The sequence below is a fragment of the Falco punctatus genome, assembly GCF_963210335.1.
Source record: "Falco punctatus genome assembly, chromosome: 4".
In the NCBI taxonomy this organism is placed as follows: Eukaryota; Metazoa; Chordata; class Aves; order Falconiformes; family Falconidae; genus Falco; species Falco punctatus.
Genome location: NC_137583.1, coordinates 104,897,824 through 104,919,567, shown reverse-complemented (window position 1 = coordinate 104,919,567; position 21,744 = coordinate 104,897,824). Strand labels below are relative to the sequence as shown.

Here is a 21,744-nt window from a genome sequence, read left to right as displayed (position 1 = left end):
TATTTGTTTTCTCATGTTCTCTCATAAGCCTCTTGCTCAGAGCTCATCAGTTTGAGTTTCTTCTGTGAAGAAGTTGTTCATCTTTCCCTCATTCTCCTAGTAGGCAGGCAAGTTTACGCTGTCTGGAAGAACACAGTCAGGCTGAAATACTTAAGTCACTTAACTGCTAGCTTCATGCTGCACTGAATACTAGTGTAAAAGAAAAATTGGAAACATCTGCTTTCTTTTTCTCATAACAGAAGAACAAAGAGATATGTTCTATTGAAATCAAAGGTGGCAAATATAAGAGTAATAAAAGGGATGTATTGTATGTGTCTTTCACACATATAATTAGTCTGTGGAACTTAACTGTCACAGGAAACGATCGAGGCCAAGAACATAATAGAATTTGAAATGGAATTGGGTAGGCATGTGGCTATTTTGAATGTTCAAAGTCAGTCTTACTAGTTATAGTGATTTTGGAGCAATATTAAGCCAATGCTCTTAGGCTTAAGCAAGTTTATCTTGAGATGTTGTATCAGAAGAGTGTGCTTCTTTTGTGTTCTTTTGAATTAAACTTGCCTATAGACTAAAACTTCCTTGAATTCTGAGCATTGCATGGAAATCTTCTTGTCCAATCCTGGCTTGTCCATAAGCATTTTTCTTCCTCCCTCCTTCCACATATGCGCATACACACCTGTCTTAAATCTCTTTGGGACTGGATATTCTCCTCACCTATTTTCTTTGTCCCTTTCTGTGCCCCATTTTCCACATGCCTTTCCGTATCAGCTTATCCCAGGAACAACCGTTGTGCATCGTGTCTGATCAGTTTGCAAGGGAATGCCTACGGAAATGACCTACAAAGTGAGCAATAGAAGCTGAAGACTTATGAATGATTAATACCTACACAGAGCAAGAGCCACAGCGTTGATTAAACTTGAGTATGCTGTGATGAGTGAAATCACTATATTTCTGTAAAGGAAGTGATCGTGGTAGCAGGCTCTTTACCATGTCTTGGCTTTTTAATAAGTGGCACTTCAAGTTACAGAATTAATTCCACAGAGTGGAAAAATATCAGGAGTGAAGTAATAACTATGTTAAAAGGTTTGACTACTGTAGTTGACATTTATGCCTGCAAATCTCGACAGGGCTTTAAACCACACAGCTCCTGCACATTGGGGCCAGGGAGAAGAAATATCTTCTTGATATGCTAAAGCTTTATTTAAAAAACCCAACCAAACAAAACCCAATAAACCTACACTTGTAAGTATCAGGGGAAACAAAGGAAAAAAATAGTTGAGGAAAAGCATAAGAAAAATAATAATTAGAAATCCCTGGACATTAGCCAAAATATTCCTGGTCTTCAGATTCTTTTATTGGGAGTTTAGGAAAGGCAACTTGAAACCTTGTGGCTTGAAAGAAAAGAACTTTAAAATGTCTTCTCTACAGGAGTTCAGCCCTCTGCAGAGCTTTGTGCATTCCTTTGTAAGGTTCTGCTCTTCTGTAATTATCTAAAAACTAGAGTCAGGTTAATGACAGAAGCAAAGCTTGTTGCTTGTTTCTAAGATGCTCAGCGCCAGCATTGGTTGATAATGAACTCTTCAGAGTTAATTCTTCCATAAAGAATACAGTATCCTGTCTTTTTACAGGATGCGGAAGCAACAAGGATGCTTTCAAAAATGTTCTTTGCTGACAGTAAGTGAGAATGAGGAATGCCATAATTACTGACTGGACTGTATGATGAAGCAAACCCCCAGTCAGAGTGCTTTGCTGCAATCTGCCTTCTGTAGTCGCTGATGTTTTTTTCCCAAGTTCCAAAAAGAGTTTTCTCTGTTCTGCATTGCATATGAATTTGTTCTGCTGAATTTGATGGAAGTTTTGTCATTGACTTAACTAGCCCAGGCTGATACAGAAGTCCTGGCTTCTAGAAAGACACTGGACAAACGCATTTCTTAACAGGACAGATCTTTTAACAACACATGGTCTACTGAATGCTTCTTTCTTTGAAAGCAGGGAAGAAATTTATTCTTTACTGGCCTAGTGCTCATTAAGTTCATAGCTATGGTGATTAGTCTTTCCCATTTTGAAAAAGGAAGGGCAGTAGGTTTTTTCCTGGCACGTGAATGAGAAAAAGGCTATAGATATATACAAAGTAACGTCCATGAATCGTTGTGTAAAGCTGTCTGCTTTATCTCCAAAAGAATATTGGAGAAGTGGGTGGATTTTGGAGAGGAGACATGGAAATTGTCAAAAAAGGAACAGGATAATTTCTCATGTAGAGGCACAGGGATTATTTCCTTCAGAAAATACCAAATATTTATTTTCTTTATTCTCTAGAGGAGTTCAACGGGAAGCTTATTTTCCTCTCTTCTAGTACAAGAACAAAGGTATATGGAATGAGATGAAAAGACCGAGAAAATTAATTTAATTTTTACAGAATGCAATTAGACACAGGGTTCCATGATGAAGCCAGGAATTTAGCAAGCTTCAGAAAGACTCGGACTTCTATGGAGGGCAAAACCAGACAGAATTACTGCAGTTTATTCATAATACTGATTTTGGAAGGGGAACATAGATGCTACTTTTTCAGGCTTAATCAGTTACTGCTGTGATGTTGCTAAGGTAGGGGAAAGCAGAAGACCTGGCAGGAGTCGTCTGATGCCCATCTCTGCCCTGTTTGACACTGGAAACCAGTGAGAGACAGGGTGTTGAAATAGGTGGACTTCAGATGAGATCCAGCCTGGTGATTTCCTATATCTCTTCTAATAAACTAGTAAAGGAACAAAGTTCTGTGGCAAGATTTGCATTGGACCTGTGATAAAAGTCTTTGCAGTAATACTGCTTCTGTTATACTAATGGGTGGACTGAGCTTTATTTTAACGTTGTTTTATAGGGGAAAACTGTTTAAGTCATGTTATAACAAGATTAGTGCATTATGAAAGACACATGTATCTATATATATATACACATATGTGTGACAAAAGCACCTTTAAGAGTCATTTCCAAAAGTATTCCCCGTAATGTTTTTCTCAAATTAGTATGTTTCTCCAGGAATTGAATCTTAAAGCTGAAAACGAGTGCACTCATACTTCGGAGTCTTACTCCACTACTTAAAGTTGACTTTGCCTGATCAGATTTCGAAGTTTGTAGTATCATTAACTCATGGCTTGAAAGTTACACGTGTGACCTGTCCTTTTACATGTCTTTATACAGACTGAATTGAAAAATCCGTTTAGTATTGGTCAGTTTCCTATTCTGTTAATGATACTACCATCGGGGTGATTTTTGTGTGTGTGTGATCTGTTTAGAAGAATTATTAGAAGTCTGTCTTAATGATGGGAGTGCCGGCAGCCTTTGGAATGTGTCTGTTCTTACTGATTTAGTCAGCAGGTTATTTACGTTTACCCTAAGGGTTTTATTTACTGGCCTTTCTGAAATGAGATCTTGACTCTGGAAACTTAAGAAATATCTCTTTATTATATTATTTTGAAAGTTCAGGGGGAGATTGCCTAGACTGGCTGAGCAATTTTCTGACATCCTGTGAATATTGTAAGTATATTTATATTGTAAAGGTATTAAAGTTTGAACATCTTTATTTCACTAAAAGGAGTATTTGAAATAACTTTTAATGAGAAAATCAAAGAGAATGAAGATGTAGTGACTGGAAACAAATATTTTTTTCATTGTTCTTACAGTGCTTTTTGGTACCTCCATACCCAAAATTCCTGTGATTTGCAGCTAATTATAGACTTTTTCCTCTTCTTATGTTATGTATGTAAAATAACATCAAGCATGAGTGTTAAGGCTGTTGGTTTCCAGGTGTTTTGCTATACTACTGTATACTATTATGCTGGTTTCATATTTGTGCTTAGTTAGAAATAACGTGTTCAGGTTTTCTTCAAAAAATTAATAGTGTAAAATTAGGTGCAAGTTGTACATCTAGCTCTGTGTCAGTTTTACAGTTTTGTGGGCTTGCCTCTCTCTTTCTGTTGCCCTCTGTATGGAAATGGTTACTGCAGAAGAAGAATGATACACAACTCTCAGAAGATGCCGAGGAACTCACTCCTAATCTTGTCAATCTTCCTTTAAGGTATTACTTGCTAAATGCTGAGGTTACAAGGTTAGAAAATGTAAACTTTTGTCTCTAAAACCCTTGCACATGTCTGTGAGATGTGCTTTCCTCCTGTTTCTGTTTATGAAATATAGTAGGAAATCTCATGCTAGCACTACTACCAATTAAAATGTCAACACCATCCAATAAAGAAATGCAAATTTTTACTAAATGCCGCTAAAGATCCTTCTCTGTGAACTTCATGGGTTGCACAAGAGGTTTATGAAGAAAATATGTCTTTTTTTTAATGACTAGAAAAGCCTCCATATCACAGGAACATATATGAAGTATTTAGCATCATGTTTTTAGCTAATTACGGTGTTAAACTTAGCATGATTTTTTTTTTTTTTTTCGTGACAGCAGAAGGTTGAAACTTAGTTTAAACTAAGAATGCCAGTGGTCAGCTGTAGGAGTGAAGTTTCCAAACTGTATGAGACCAGGAATGACGGACCAGAAGGATGCCTGCATTTCTTGCGTTCTCTGGCAGTTCACTTTCACCTGCCTGCTGTGGACCTCTGTCAGCAGAACTTTACTGCCACACATGGGTGTTGTCTTTCCAGCTTATTAAATTGTTGCTAAGTCTTCTCTCTTTGGTGGAAATCAGGGAGGGGCAGACACCTGTGTTGGCTTTTACATGTGTGAATGTGGCATGCTTTTTATAAAAGGTGTAAGTGATGTAATGCCCTGAGTTGAAACTTGTATTGCCTGACACTTCGCTGTCTTTAGTGTTTCTTTACATTCAGGAGATACTTCCAGATGAAAATGTCATGAAGTGAAGGCATTGGGAAGTCTGAAAATCAGTGATGCGTGCGTTTTTTGCTTTGGGGGGAAGTTACTTAACATCAATTGCCAAATATGGGTCTAGAGGAAAAAAAAAGATAGTTTGTGAAGGGCTATATCGTTCCTTAAAGTTAAGGCATGCAAGTTGGCCCCAAAACTGTATATGTTATTTAAGAGTGCTGCTTAGTCCTCTTGTGGCTCCTAATGTAGGTTAAATTTAAGGTTCCTAATACTTTGAAAACAAAAAAATAAAAAAAACTTTAGAAAGCCATCACAAAAGCCTATTCAGGCTATCCTTGAACATGTGAATATACTATCAAGAAATGAAAAGCCTCTGTCTCTTTGTTTTTAAATCCCTTGAAAGTTTTTGTTTGTTTGTTTTTCAAGCTTTCGCCCTCATGTCGGCTTCAGAATAATACTTACGTATGTATCTGCTACAGTAAATGCTGATTAGCTATTGTGACTGGCTCATGCTTGTGCCTGTTGCTAATGAGAACAACTTGCAGTGGTATATAAACAATTTTTAGTGACTGCTATGTAGTTGGCTGGCAGCTGTGCTATATTAAAGTGTAGGTAATCTTGTTTTACTCAAAAAATAGTAAACTCTCATCTTAGATCTCAGATAAAATTTCTAGCCTGTGCATGTCACAATTTCAGAACTCAAAGGCAGCGCTTTCAAATTACTTTTCTGCTAGGCAGCTTTGATAGTATTTCAGAGTTGTGAAAATAGGAAAGAGAGACTCTGGGTAGTGCAGCACAATTGAGAATATTTTGCTGCTGTTTTGAGAAGAGTAATCAAATTTTATTTTGGTATCGGGTGGTTTGTGTAATTTTGTTGTTAGTGCCTGCAGTGAAATAGTTAATCCTAATGCAGTGGTCTGATTTATGTAGCGAATGGCAAGGAAAGGAAGTTATTGTAAAGAGTTTAATGTAGGTAAAGGAGAAGATGGCATCCGCATTGCATTTCTTTTTTCTTTCTAGTTTTCATGTGTCGTTAAGATGCATCCTTCAAAACATAATATATTTTGATTAGCAACGTAACATTACTGGTATCAGCATTGGCATGCTGATGGGAAGGAATATAATAATGTGAAGCCAAGATAATGGGATGACCTGGTTCTCTAGTTAAGCGATGTTGGCTCTGCCTATCCTTGATCTAATGCGAAAGACCTGTGGTATTGACTGGCTGGTGGATTTGTTTCAATTTGTAGCATGTTTTTAGGGTGAGTTGGTTGGTAGGTAGGTGGTGGGACAGGTGGATCAGTTTTGGAGCATGTCGTACATTAACAGATTTATTTTTTTTTTCCTTAGGTTATGTTCACTTGAAAATTTAGTTGCATATAAACTAGCAGTCTTAAAATACTGCGTCATCTGTTCTGAGTACAAACTTCAAACAGAATTCCTGTAGTTCAATGCAAGAGAGGTGGTAGTGTATCTCTGCTCTGGCATGCAGTGTCTGCCCTCTTTAAAGTAGCCCTTTTCCTCCCTGTAGGAGTAAGAAACTAGCTCGAGGAGGCAGGTGGGTAAAGCCACAAGAACCAGGTCCTTACTAGTCTGGGGAAGTTAGAGAGTCTTGTCTGCTTTCAATTTTCAGCACAGCAGGGGCATATTGCCAAGTGTTACACATCATCTTTAACTTTCTGGGGCCAGTTTTTCCAAGCTCGTTTGTAGCTGCTGTTGCCCTTTTGATCTAAGTTATTTAGCATATGCATTTCTTGATCTACATAATTACGAGTTATAACAAAATCAATAGGGCAAACTGATGATAAAGTACAAGATAGCCAGTCTACTATGTTATCTCAATGCTGGATAGGTAGACTTATGAAAGAGGTGGGGTTCTTTTTTGGGTATTTTTTGTTTCCCCTAAACAGGGCAAGTGACTTCTGAAGAGACAGGAGCCTCCAGATCATATGGGTCCAAACTTAGCAGTTTTACAACTGATGTACTACAGGGTGTCTGAATATTTATGAGGTGCTGGGCTTTTTTTATCAGTTTATTGAGACCACCTTTCATATTCCCACACTAATACAGACAGGACAAGACATGGGCATGGAGGACAAACACAAATGTAGGTCCCAGCTTGCTTCTGGAATGGCAGGTTAATTGGGGTGGATTTCTATTTTCACTGACAGATAAGCACAATATTTAGGGGAGAGCCCTCTCATCATCTAATGTGGCACAGTTAGGGCTGCTTATGGGTGGGAGGGGGATATTATTGAGATTTTTTGTTGTCAGAGGGAATAGTTTCTTTTCCATGTGTGAAGAACCTACATCCCAATAAGTGCCAGGAGAAAGTACAACTTTTGTTTTCTTTTGGGGGGTACAGCACATTTGAGATTAGACACACAAGAACTTTCATATTCATTAATAGTATTGATTCTCTTTATTACCTTTAAATACAGGACTGTCAATTTGGTGCTGGGCAACCGCTTTAAGAGTGTGTGTGTTTTACAAAAGCGTTGAAATTGGAGAAACAAATAGGTTTACTAGTTATATTTCTATACCGATTTCCAAAAACCTGTTGGAATGTGAAGAGACCCCAAGCAAGCTGTGTAATTGCAAAAATAGTGCATTTGTGAAAGTGCCTAGTTCAGCTTACCAATTGTCAATTACACATCTGTACCATAAATATTGAATGGACCTCAATACTGAAAATGAGGTCTGATGGTGTGAAGGGATTTCTGTCCCCATGTTGGCAGCTAATAGTCCAGGTGACAACTGGCAGGAAGGAAACTGATGTAAAAATAGCACAAGGTTAAGTTGGCAGAGCGCAGTTTCTCCCATCACATCTTCTTGTCATTTTAAATAAGCTGTTGCAAATTGTTGGGCGGGTCAGATTCTCTTCCACACTTTCCCAGTTTGTTTTACTCTTTCTTATGCAGCGTATTATTTAATGGGAGATGCAAGGTCAAATATAAGTCAGTACATTTTAATATATTTAATTTTTGGTCTTGCTGTCCAGCTCTAACTACGAGGAGAAAAGCAAAACCAATTTGCATACAGTGAAAATAATTTCATTGACTACTTAGTTTGGCATTTTCTGTATTTGCATACTGTACATACTAAAGTCACAGACTTGCAGAAACAGCCTTCTGCAGTCATATTGGACACCAAAAATGTCCCTACGTGTAGTGGGACAAACTTCCAGTGCTTTGAAGTAGAGAAGGCTGGGAAGAAGCCACTGCAAAGGAAAACAGAAGCCCTTGAGAGCTGAGCAGGCTGGAGTTATTTTCAATTTTGGAACCAATGCTAAATGGATTAATTTCTCTTGAACCTTTTTATTAGGGCTTGCTCCTAAATTGAAGTGATTATTGTTAAACTAAATAGAGCTGCAGCAGACCCCTGAGAATATCATAAGTCTCCTTCTGACCTCCCTGTTAACTGAGATTTTACTTTAAATCTTTGAAGCCCGGTTTAAAAATCAAACTCTGCAGCGAAATTATTCAAGAGCGTTGGCCTTTTCACCAAGTAGTTTAGTAGTAACCTCACAGTAATATTTCGCAGAGACTGAAATATTTCAGGTGAAGGTCCTAAATTTGCAGGTGCTCCTGGGCATTGAAAAGAGTGAGATCTTGGCAACAATGAGGCTCTTGGTTGTTGTGTGATCTTACTGCCAAGTATTTTTTTTATATAAACTGAAAAACCCAGTCTTTTTTTTTTTTTCTTCCCACAAAGAAATCCCCCTGAAACAGTTTTCCTTGAAGTCTCATAAATTCCTGCATAACACCTTATCAGTTCCATTATCAGAGCTATTTAGTTATTTAGTTCCTTTTTTTAACCTCATAAGAATGTAATTCGCTCCACTGTTTATCCTCCAGTTTAAGCTTTGTGCAATTTATGTGCAATTTCTCAAACCTGCCCTCCCCAATTTTTACATCAGTCTGATACTTAAGGGAAAAGCTTTGCCAGTGCTAGAACAGAAATTTTGTGCATGCTCTTCCCTGTTAGAAATGTGGTGGGATTTGTAAGATACCCTACCCTTGTGCGACAATATTGTGACTGCCATTTTAAATTTAAGACAGAAAATGCAATACCTTCCATGATTTACAAGGAAAATAATAATATTTACTGCTTTGTAGTTGAAAACCATGCCTATGAACATGCATTGCACGGAAAATTAAGTTTTGTTTTTGCAGTTTTATGGTTGGGATTGCTGTAGCAATATAATGTTCCATCTTTGCTCACTTAGCTCTCCTTTCCCTCCTTTGCTCCCTTCTTATGTTTTAATAAAAGCCAGCTGCAACTTTTTCCTCTTGCTGTCTTTTCTCTGCATGTCTGAAAGCTCACAGGCATTTCACCTATGGTCAAGCTACCATTTTTAGCTAACGTTAACACATAGTAGTGGCTTGGTTGTGTGTGACAGTGGGCAAAAGATACCACTTTGATTCACGTAGTCACGTGCTGATTCAGTACGTTACCTTTTATTTTCCACGGTTGCACAGAAGAGGTTTTGTTGTGTTACGATTTTTCTTTTTCTTTTTTTTTTTTTTTTTTCTTTTCCTTTCATTTCCATTCTTTGACTAAAAATGGGTGGCAAGAAAATTATATCCTGCTTTTAAACTACTTGACTGAAAAATGGCAATTAAATGGATGGCCCAGGGTATCCTTTTAATTACTTCTGTCTTGTCTCGTTGTATTTCTTCCTAATAGCTATGTAATGTTTTAATGCTTATTTTGTAATTGAAAAGCCTGTGGAAGTTGTGTACGTGAGTCTTTGGGTTGCATTGCAGCACGCTTAGCATAGTGACATCCTGTCTGTGAATGGAGTGTCTCAGTGCTATGGTAATAAAACTAAAACATTTTGGTAGCTAAAGCATGTGCCGAAGTTGACAATTTATTTCTAAACATAGAGCTATGCATTAAAATGAAGATTTTGAAGTGTAGCCAAAGGATTAGCTGCTTTTTTGTTTCTTTGGTTTTAACTCTGTTGACATTCCCATTTTTAACACAGCTTGCTTAAAGATCTGTAGAGCAAAATTTCTTTGAATGAGGGATTTTGTAAGTGTGTGTTTTTCAGTGCTAAGCTAGATGAGCTGTCCTGCCTCTTTTTACACCCTGCACCTGCCTTTCCCAGTGATCTGGGACTTCTCAGTTACTTTTGCAATCTCTGCACCTAATTCAGCCGAACAGTGTAGGTGAGCAAGCTCACCAAGCAGACCCACTTGGACTACCTGAAAAGAAAGCATATTTACTCTGAGGTCAGGAATGGGGTGGATTAGGAGGGAAAATCAAGGTGCACCAGAACTTCATGTGAGAATGATATCCTACCTCCTTGCCAGTCAAAATTTCTAACGCATTTTGGGCTTGCATTTAAAAAAAAAAAAAAACAAAACCAAAACAAACAAGGGGGGGGGGGGGGGAAGGAAAGAAAAGGTGGGGGGAAGAGGCCTTCTAACAGACAACTGAAATTTCCTAAATCTGCTTAGTAAGGTGTTGTGTACATGACAGAGGCGCAATTCCATGTACATTCATTCACTGTTCCTTACTACAAAATAAAACAAACAAACAAAATGTCTGTCAGTTTGTAATGGTGCAACTTTACGTTGGAGATTCTCTGCTACCTTGGAATTCCCATGTGCCGTTAGTATGTTGTTTGCTTTCTGATTTGAACCTGTGTCCCTTGGAAGAGGTCATGTCTGCAGTGTTTTTTGGAAATTATATTTATTTTCCACAAGTGTGCAACTTCAAAACAGCTTAGCTACTTGCATCAGACTCCTCCTGTTCAGGGCAAAGTAGCCTCAAAAACAGCATCTAGGGATATGGAGTAGCTGGAGTATGAGTTCGTGGTTCTGTTACTTGTGGTTTTAACTGAAACATATTGTAGGTTTTCATTAGCTGTTATTTGCTTCAGCATACCATGAAATTGCCCTCCTTCTTCTTACCACCCTTACAGGTAGCAGTCTCTGGCATTTCTAAACTACTCGGCTAAATTAGTTAGCTTTTAAAAGGAATATGCACTGCTTTGGTATATCAGGGTATTAACTTAGTGTCTGTAGCATCAACTGATTTTGATTCATTTATCACTACGGTGATTGCTGTTGGTGTGTTTTCTGGATCTCAAAGAAGAGGAACTAAAGCATTCACCAGGCAGTGTCTTCACTAGAGGGAAAGCATACGTTATCATTTGGTCAGTTCCTAGAAGGGACCAGGTAGTTTCCAAAAGTACTAGCAAGTTGACATAAACAGTGGACTTTGTGTCATTCTCCTGGAAAGTACCAGCAGCATGTTCCCACAGATTTTTGTGCGTTAGCTGCATGTAGTGAAGCCCAAAAAGCCCTGCCTTCTCTCCATGGCATAGGTATGCTTTGGGGGGTTTGCACAGGGATGGCTGGGCAGGGCAGAGAGGTACCATGCAATGCAGGCCTGTGGCGGAGGTTCTGGCTGGCTGGCTTAAGAAAAAGCTGCAGGTTGGCTATCCTTGCAGACTATCTGTCATTTCAGCCTTCTCAATACATGCAAAAACGTATGTATGTGTTGTGTGTGTCTTCTCCATGCACACTTCATCTCTGAGCCAGAGGCCTATGTTTACAATTGCTCGGTGCTGCAAGGCATCTGAGCATGCAGCCAATTTACCTGGCCATCGTTCTGCCCCCCGGCCTCCACTGCAGGCGTTTCTAACTTACCTGTTTGGCTTTTAACTTGGGAAGAAACATAGTGCCTTCCAGCAAAGGGAGGCAGAGCGGGATGAGGGTTTTCCAAAGAGATACAAGGTTGGCTGGGACTTGGCCCAGGCAGAACTTCGCGCTTGGTCTCACCTGCGCCAAGATTCTCTCTTGCCTTGCATTTACCAGGATTCAGGCTCCTGTTTCTAGACTTGAAAAGTTAGATAGTCCTCGAACAAAAATTACCTTGACACTGGGCAGTTTTCTAAGGGTATTACTGTCATAGTATCTGTCCAGAGGGTAAGCCAGCAGCAACTTGGGAATGATCAGGAACATTTGCTGCAGCGGGTGCAGCACATCTTCACTGAGTATATCACTGTTTTTCCAGGGAAGTGAGATCCCTGTTGCACTGCTGTGTAGCACGTGCTGCCTGATACGAAATGATGGGTTGAGTTTTTTTCAGTCTTCTGTTGGATGTCAACTTTTGCTCTGCATTACCAGTCTTAGTCTCATTTCTTTCTTGGGAAGTAAAGAGGTTGTGGGCTATTGAGTTCAATACAGAAAGCTGTTGCTTTCATACTCTTGTCTTGCAGTGGAAACAATTTCTGTTTAATTGGTTAAAATTGTCTTCCCACTGGTCATATGTTGCACAGCTTCAAAATGTTGCATTGGTAGATATAGACACTTAATTTGAGCACAGTGGTGACACACGTCAGGCAAGACGGCAGCTGTGCCTGTGAGCCCTGTATCTATGCATCAGTGAATTTGTTTTCCGGGGAGATAATTACAAGGATTTTAAACAAAGAATGTAATCTTTAACCTTCGACGGTTTTTGTATTTCCACCAAAAGTTAGTGCCATTGCACTTATGCTGTGGTCCGGTATTGTCGCTTTTCTATTAAGCACTGGGTCGTCTTGAGCTGCTTGATATTACCTAATCCTAAATTAAATCCAAGCAATATCGCACTCTGAAGCTGACTTGCATCTTCCTCTTTCAGTCTTTCCTTTGTCAGAAATCAATGTTAATGTGTAAAAATCGGACATCTACAGCTATTTCAGTCTGTTAATTGAATTGTGAAAAGCTTAAAAGGTAAGCTTAGTGCGTCACTCCTAAAGCCTACTGATGTCTTACAAAAAGATGTGGCACTCTTTTAATACAGAGGTCTAGCAGTATATTGCTTGCATGCGGTGATAGCTCTAATTGGAAACCTAATAGGATACAAGAGATTTCTAAGACTATTACAAATAATACTGTATTATTTTTTTTTTAAGTCTGTGGGATTTTTTTATTGACAGTCCTTTGGGTTGAAGCTGGAAGTAAAATGCAGAATGTTGAAATATTTCTCGTTGGTTCAGAGGGCTGTATTCAGTGCTAATCGCACATCACATTTCTTGAGTGCTGAAGTGCTCCCAGTTGGCAGTTCTTGTGGTATAAATTCCAACAGTAAATCGGTGCTAACAAAGTTGAAGTACCTGTTCCGTTCGGTAGCTCCATCTTTAGGGGAGGGAGCGGGGGAATGATCACTGGTGCAACTTGCAGTAATGACAGTGTGTCAGGAGGTTGCTAATATGTACATAAAGAGGTGATTCCTTGGAGTGGTGGCTAAGGGTGCCCCAGAGAGTCCTTTTCAGTAAGTTTGCACAGTTAAGCTGGTGTCTTGCAAGAGGTAGAGCTTCCTGTCAAAATACAATGCTCTTCCAGTCTGATGCACAAGTGGTAGCTGGAGAGTACTGAGTGCCCAAATATATAGACCTGCATAGGACAGGGACAAGTCATTAAGTGGAGTGGGATGCCAGTAGTGTTCAGGATGGAATGACTTTAATTTAGTACTGATCTTGAGCTGCACGGGGTTTTGTGGTCTGAGGAGAGAAATCTTTCCCTTGTGGCTGGTGCTTCGCTTGGCAGAGAACTGGTCTCCCCTTACTTTCTCGTATGCTTTCCTTCCCCTGGAAGCATGCTTTTAGTCATAGCTTTGCTGTTGTTGAACTATTTAGCACCAACGTGTTGTGAACTCTTTATTTTTTAGTTGAATATGAAAATAAAATTTTAGGTTTGATAACAGAATTAACTCCCTTTCTCTCTGTTGATTCCCCAGCTGTCAAGAATTGTTCAACAGTACTGCAAAGAGCAGAGGAAAAAAGCATGTCTCTGATCACTGTTGTTATGTTGAGAATTTATGGTTTTGTAATTGTATTTCTATTTGTAACACTGTTACTAACACCTAGCAATTACTCTGGTTCCCTTCCCATTTATCAAATGCATATTGTCGTGTGTATGTTGAATTTATTGGATTGCCTTCCCTCTCAGGTAATACTGCTCCATCAGTGTTATGGTATGAAAAGAGCTTTTTTTTATCCTTCTGTCTTATATTAGCTTTATCAAAAGAATGGGGAAAGAAGGTGAAGGCTGTTTTCGATATATTAGGGATGTTAAATTCTGTCCCCTTACAGAACAAGGGGAGAAGAGATTTCCAGAGTCATAGCACATCCGTGATGGAAAAAAGCTGTGTCAGCACCTCCCTTTATGCAAAGGGAGTTTTCAGCTCTGGCACCTTACAGATGAAATACTACTGTAGCAACACAGAAAGAGGCAGCAATGGAGTCCTAAACCATTAATGGCTTTATAGGTTGAGCTGTACTTTGAAATACTCAGTGACATATGGCACGCTACAGAATACAACTGGCTGAGGATCTCAGTAAAACTAATTTTCAACAAGCAGATATTGGTGTTCCACAGCACCTTTAGTTTATACTGTTCTTGGTGAGCTGCTGGCAGGTGAGGGAGAATCTAGAATTAGATAAAGCTGATTTGAGAAAGCACTGTTTTAATTTGATATAGCGATTTTAATTCCTCTTACAAAAGCAGTTCCACCATACAAATAGTATCAATGACTTCATGTGGTGTTGTTTTAGAAATCAGTGTAGCAAAATAATAAAAGTGTAGGAAATTTTTACATTTAAGAGTATTATCGTGTATTTGCCTTCCTTCAGTTATACCATGAGTCTTGGTTTAGCAATAATACAGGAATATGTTTTGATTTTAAAGAGCACACAAGATTAATAAAAGTCCTTGATTTTAATATGGCCTTTGATGTGGCACAGTTTTATTAAGGCTGAGCTGGGAGAGCCATTTCTGAAGTAAGTAGGAAATTGTTCTTTGAAACTTAGCTTTCCTGTTGTGTAGAGATTGTGTAGCACGTTTAAGAGTAGTTCTGGGCAATACTGCCGTTGTAACAATCAGGAAAGAGAAGCAGAAAGCCATACCCCACCTCTAGCTTCTCAGCTTTGCTGAGCAGTCTGGAACACTGATAAGTCCAGGTGAGATCTCCGAGGTTTTGGAAGCATTTAATCTACTTTTAATCCCTGTCTTTACTTCAGGTGGTATATGAATTCTAACACTGAAAACTTCCTTCCATGTCATACCTGAAGAATGTAAGACATGATATTTATTTTAACTGTAGTAATGTTCTTAAACCATTTGGGTTTTTTTTATCTCTTAGTGCTGGCCCCAAAGGTGACAACATCTACGAATGGAGATCAACCATTCTAGGACCTCCAGGTTCAGTCTATGAGGGAGGTGTTTTCTTCCTTGACATCACATTTACACCAGAATATCCTTTCAAGCCTCCAAAGGTAAGAGACCGTTGCTGATGTCCTAAGTCATGAATACTCAACAGACCATCCAGCAGCAGGCCGTGTTAACGGCGTGCAGCCCATTTGAAAGCCGCTCTCTTTGAGAACAAGCTTAAGCTCATTTCAGACATTGTGTTGGTTTCTGTTAGCTAATGTTAACAGCTTTTCCAATCCTCTCGATCACTGTTTTAGAGCTTGTTTTCTTTTTCCCTACTTCTGTTTATAAGAAGTCCTAAGTAATTAATGCAAGCATTGGGACAGGACTGAGAAACTGAAAAGTAAATAACCTTGAGGGGAGGAGAAAGGATACAAATACTTGTTTCTCAAACGACTCAGTTACCATAAACGTAACAGTTACGTGTGTTTTGGCCGCTAAAGTAGTATTTAGTCTTTCAGTTTTGTTGGGTACTTGTGGTGTTCACCTACTTGTACAGTAACAAACTTTTTCCGTAGGTGTGTTATATTTGTGGAGCTCTTCTTACATTCCAGTATTGCTGTTTTTCAATGCTACAAGGCAAATACCGGTGCAGGTGAATGTTATCTTGCGGTTCACATACTTGGCCAGAGGAAGAGTACTGCGTTACAAGAAGAGGTGGTTGTTGTATACACTTCGTGCTTGCCTTGTATCTGAAGGCATTTATTGCATGTTTTTGACTTAAAAGTCATTGCATTGATGAGATAAATGCCAGTGACTGCCCCGCCTTCAGGCCTTGGTCTAGTCTGCAGTAGAAAGGACTTGCCATACCAGACTTTGTCACATCAGGCAAATTAATACAAGCTTCCCAAATTAAGGAAACTGTTTGACTGTTCCTGCTAGCGTAACTTCAGGGTTTCTGGTATTCTCAACAGGACCTTAAATTCTACCCTTAAGCTAGGGCTCCCGTTCACAAGCAGCATGTTCTACCTTGGGACATTTCCAGTGATTTCCTGCTGACACCTGTCCATCCCTCTTTGGAGGCTCTGTGGCAGCACAGATGGTTGTCTTGTGTTAGAATTTAATTCAGTGCAGCATAGTCTTTCATTATTTTGGTTTAATTAGTTTGCATTGGAGAATTTATTGTCCATCCAACTATATGCAATATCTTATGTCATGAGCCCAGTAAGTATTTAAAGAGGGAGCTTTTACCTTTCCGTGTGTGCTTTACTACACCTTTGCTTTCTATGCTACAGTCAGAAGCATTTATCGTCCCAGGCTTACCCAGCCTGATGCTTTACAGGACTGTAATGTAACTATCAGTGGCATTGAGACAGCCACGTATGCCAAGTTCCCTGACGCAGAACCAGAGATATAGTTTTGTTCCAGCTCAGCCCTGCTTTCTGCTCGGCGCTTCTGACAGGGATCTCTTTGCCTTTATCTTTGGATGTAAACCCTCACCCAGACGAAAAGAAAACAGGCACCACTTAGTGAGGCCTTAAAAGACTAGTTTAGTGGAGATTCACTGTATTGTAGCAGAGTTGCATTTACAATGAATCTTTCATCTAGCAGAGTCCAAATCGGTTTACAAACCACATATATGTACGGAAATAAAATACACACAGCTTCAGTCACATTGACATGGAATATAGGAGAAAGCATAGTAGTGCTCTAATAGAATGCACTTGCGCTACTTGGGTACTTAAGGTTTAAATGAAGAACATTTCTTTTGCTGAGAACCAAAGACTTATAGCAGCTCCTGTGTTAACACCTGTGGTAGTATTAATAAATGATGGTGTGGAAAACATAAATACCATATGGCTCCTGATTTATTCCTACTAATTTGTTGATTTCAGATTGTCCAGCTGCTTGCAGTGACTGATAAATATTGTTTGTGGGTCATCTGGAAGTGGTAGGACTAATGTACTTACCCCATAGCCTTCCTGTATTTGTCTTTTAGGGCAAGAAATAAAGAAACAGATAGTTGTAACAAAACCCAGTGTATCATTTTGATGATAAGCACTGGTAGAGCAGTAGAGTGGGTGAAGGTCATTTCAGAAGCCTTGACCTCTGTAAAGATTAAGCTCTCTAGAGTGAAAGGACTAGTTTTCCTTGAATCTTCTTGGTAAGCCTTACAAGACCAGGGGAAGAACCTCTGCTGCTGCTTTGAATCCTTGGTAATTCTCACAAGGACAGTCCCTGTTGGGGGCTGCCCCATGGTGAAGTGTCTATAGTAGAACACATTTCATAACTTGAAAGTGAAATGTCATTAAAGGTTTTACTTTGTTAAGTAAAGTGAGGTGAAACTGGCCATCCTGGTGGGCTTACCAGCCCTTAGCAATATGCGTGAGAAGGTGTTGGGGCACAGCCACTGCTGACATGTCTGTGTGGCTGATGAGCATCCTGGAGATGTGTGGTGAAGGATATACAAGGGCAGCCTTTGAAGACTGGGTCTGACTCCAGCTGAGGGTTAGATTCAGTATGTTGGAGCAAACTTTTGGGGGGAGGGTGTTGCTATAGGAGAGCTTGGAAGACTGTGCTGGAAGTGGTATTAAATCCCTGGAAGGATATAGAGAGGGACTGCACTGCTGTACTTGAGGATGGAGAATTTAAAGAGCTTGAAATTTTACTTGGAAATGCATTGCACAGTACCAGGAACTTCAGTGGGAGAAATCTGATACAGGGACAGATACTCTCTGTCCTGTCCTAAATATGTATAATGGAGTTCTTTTGCATTTATGGAGCATTCCATACAGTACTTGGAAGATGTTAATCTGTTCTCTGCTTTTACATTTTCTCATTTTCTGTGATATTCTGGGTTTGCCTTTGTTTCAGACAGTAGTTGTGTTAGGCACATGCTAGGTGGACCTGGATTCGGGAGAATCCGATGAACAAGTATAATTAGAATTTAAGAGTCCAATACTTAGTCCTCAAGCTGATTGCTATTCTTCTGTACTATTACAACGGAGGTTTTCCCAAGAGTTACATTGTAGTTGGGTTAGATTTCATTTATTGAGGTGAAAACAGTAGCTGTGGTGACTTGGTGTGTGCTTTGATCATTTGTATTAATAACTTCTAACCGCTTCCTTCCCCCCACTCCCATTTTGCAGCTTGTGTAAATTAACCTCTGCTATCACTTTGGGGTAAGGCTGAGATTAGCTGCTTTTATGTCTTTTCAAAAGCTGTGCTTAACTCTGTGTAGTTACTGCAGTAATGTAATCTCAGGTGGGACATTTCCAGAGGATCGTTCAGTTACACTGTATTTTTCTGCTATTCCACAGGCTGTTCTTTTGACCCTGAATACATTGTACTACCTTCCAAGTAACTCAGTTTCTCTTGGTTTTGGTCTGAATCTGCTAGGTTTGTGACACTTGCCCCTCCCCTTACAGTGTAATGAACATTTACTTTAACTATTGGGTTGTTTTTAAGTTGGCCTCCAGTTCCTCCCCCTCTCCCAGCTTCATTTGGTTTCCCTGCATGACTGGCTTTTGTACCATCAGCAAAAATTCTAAATGGCAAACAGCTGGACTACGTGTGTCTTAACACCATCCCAGTTCTGACTTGCTGCTTAAGTGAAAACAAATTTATATTTTTCCCACAGTGCTTGGGTTAGGTAGAGCTTCTCTAAGTGGAGAAAACTGCTTTTGATGCCATGGCTGTAACCCTTAAGAATTATACCTTAAGGTTTCTTAAGGAACCAGGCTGCTCTGCAAATACATGGGAGTTGTTTTTCTCTCTCTCTCTCTCTTTTTTTTTTTTTTTCTCCTCCTCCATGAATAATAATTAAAAAGTAGGTCTTGTTCTTAAAGGCAAGCAGGATTCATGCTTTGATATCAGTTATTAGTCAATTGGACTGAGAGGCTGCCTACAGAGTATTTAGCTTTTGTGCTCAGAATCAGAATTAACAACTTTGTCTTAACAAATTAGAACTCTTGACCTTTCTGTTAATTTGGTCCTTATTGTATCAGCTTGGAAATACTCCATGCTTCCCCTTCTGGAAGCGTTTAATCTGTTAAAATTATTACCTCACCTGCGTGTAGAAGTCTTCTTGGAAGGAGACCAAAGCTGCAGGTCAGATAGAGAAATACTGAATGAGCAGTGGGGCTGGACTGAAGATCCCAAGGCAGAGCCATTGCCAGCAGCTGCAAATGCCATAAACTTCTGTTCTCCCCTAAACAGCATGAGCTGGGGCAGGTACCACAGTGTCAGATCTACCCTCTGCTCAGGCTGATGGGCTTCCACATGACTGTAGGGAGCCATTGCTGCTTCTCCTCAGAGGATTAGATGATCTGGGAAACGGGTCGTTTTGTTTTCTGACCTGCTGTACCTCCAAGGTTCCCTGGGTAGAAAGCCGCAGGTGTTCTTGATTTTGGAGTTGCAGCTTGTTGCTGAAGGTGTGGGAGGGGGGCACATCTCCCCTTTCCTGCAGTCATTTTGCTATTCCCACATATAATGTGCAAAAGTGTAGGGATTTGGGGGTTTTTGTTTGTTTGCTTCCTGTTTTAATCTACAATCAAAGCAGCTTACAAGGAACAAAGCAGAAAGTCTCTCGAAGCGTGCGCTGTGGGTGGCTCCTGTATGACAAGAAACTGCTTTTGCAAGCGTGAAAATAGCCCATGTGCTCTGTGCATTGGGAGCGACGCTGCACGGCACTGGGGTTTCGTAGCTGTGTCACCCCACCCTGTGCCTGCTCCCCGAACCTGTGAGAGGGAGGGGCACAGGCAAAATTTTTGCATCAGAAAGGCAGTAGAAAAAATGAGGGTTGGCTGGCAAGTTTAATGTGTGGGCTGGTCTTGTCTTGAGAGAAAGCACTAGTGTGTTCTTGTCATACCACACAGTTACCGAGTGTGTTTTGCAAATACCCCTGTGACCTATAAACAGACAATAAAATTTGTGGGTGTGGAGAGCTGACAAATTCTGAGGATTTAGGGCATGAACCCGCCAGCCTTTATTCATGCAGATAATCTTAATCCATGCAAATTCCACCAAATTTGTTGTCCCTGTTCAACCAGTGAGTCAGAGTAAGGCCTTTCTGCAGGTCACATTGTCTGCTCCTGAAAACGTCTCGTGGTGCTTTTGTTTCCCTTTCGGATAACTTCTGTGGCAAGCTGCCCGGCTCACTCACATCTCCCAGATCGGAAGATAATAAAATCCAACCAGCTCCCCCCGATCGCTGAGCTCTCAGGAGCGATGGGAGTCGCGATTCCAAGTGCCCCGGCCTGCCTGCCTGGGGGATTTTAAAAAGTCCTTGGGAGCCCAGCAGAAGAAAAGGGCTTCGTGTTAAAGCCCCAGGACCCTTTGCCACTGTGAGCAAAAAGATAAAAAAAAATAAATAAAGCAAAAAAAAAAAATAGAAATTATAATTTAAAATTTTTTAAAAAACCAACCTCAACCTGGGTTTCACGGTGACCGTAAGCGCCCCAGGCTGGGAACCGGCCGTTGTTTCGCGGGGAGGCGGTGAATGTGTTGTCAGCCGCGAGCCCCTGCGGGGGCCGGAGTGATTCCCCGCGGGGCTCCCCGAAGTCACCCACCTGTGGGATGGGACACCCGTGCCGTCACCTGGCACGGCGGGCGGAACGCTGCCCACGGGGACCCGCCGCGCGCTCCGGAGACTTTTATTTCTTATTACATTTCAGATGAGGCTCTTTTGGGTTTGCCTTTGGCACCGAGGACGCGGGGGGGGGGGCTGGATCCGTCGTCTCACCCTGGAACCACCGGTGGCCAGCGCCGCCGTTCCCAGCCCGCCGGGCTGCGGGGCCGGTGCGCTCCCGACGGAGGCCGCCAGGGGGCGGTGGCGGCCCGGGCAGCCCCCGGCCGGCGGCGCGCAGGGCTCGGGCTGTTGCTGCCCGTGGCTGCAGCACGCTGCGTGCGCCAACCCAGCGCGCCTGCTAACGCCCGTTTCTTGCAGGTAACGTTTCGGACAAGAATCTACCACTGTAACATTAACAGCCAAGGCGTCATCTGCCTGGACATTTTAAAAGACAACTGGAGTCCAGCGTTAACCATTTCTAAAGTTCTCCTCTCCATCTGCTCCCTCCTCACAGACTGCAACCCGGGTAAGTCCCCTGCTGCCTTGCACCCCTCCCGGCACCCAAGTAAGGTGACCCTGATCTCATCCCGTTGGCTTTGGCCAGCTCTGGCCTCCAGTGCAGCGTGTTTCCCTTTCCAAAGTAGCCAGAGAGGGGCTGGAGGTGGTGGGGGTGATGCACCCTACCTGCCTGCTGGTCACTGCCCCTCAGGCTGACCCACGGGGGAAGCAGCGGTCCTCCTCCTGCACATGAAAGCTCTTTCCCCTTCCCAGCCAGCTCTGGTTTTGGGTAAGGGTTAAGCGTGCTTTGCTGGTCTGTAGGACTGTAGTAATTCAGTAACAGAGCTAGAAGAGCCACAAACGTCATTCTGAAAGCAAGGGGATTAGCCTTTTACTTTCCATCATCCACTTAAAACCAGCGACCAACTATGCCGCAAGTGGTCCTTGCTGCTCCTCTAACCCACCACACCAGTTTACGAGTTTACCAGTTTACAAGGAATATGCCTTGGTTTCCAAAATCAATTTCACAGGTTGTATTTCTGTATGGGTCTGAAGAGGAGAGAAGCACCAGATTCCTTTCACACTATGTTATGTATAATAAAAATAAACTTTTTGGAAAAATAAAACCTCTCCTTGAGATCTGGTCTTTCCTAGAAGGCAGATTTATACGGCCACAAGAACACTTAGCGATGAGTATG

At 41.0% G+C, this 21,744-nt stretch overlaps 1 protein-coding gene across 2 annotated transcripts in view; it reads left to right on the top strand.

Annotated features, from left to right (window-relative positions):
- The window catches only part of UBE2E1 (ubiquitin conjugating enzyme E2 E1), a 44,991-nt gene that overhangs the window by 22,139 nt on the left and 1,108 nt on the right, over positions 1-21,744 (top strand). For both annotated transcript variants that reach the window (XM_080385092.1, XM_080385093.1), the window contains exons 4-5: positions 14,972-15,104; positions 20,927-21,074. In XM_080385092.1, coding sequence (XP_080241218.1) covers positions 14,972-15,104; positions 20,927-21,074 — 281 coding nt within the window. The remainder of the gene's footprint in view (positions 1-14,971; positions 15,105-20,926; positions 21,075-21,744) is intronic.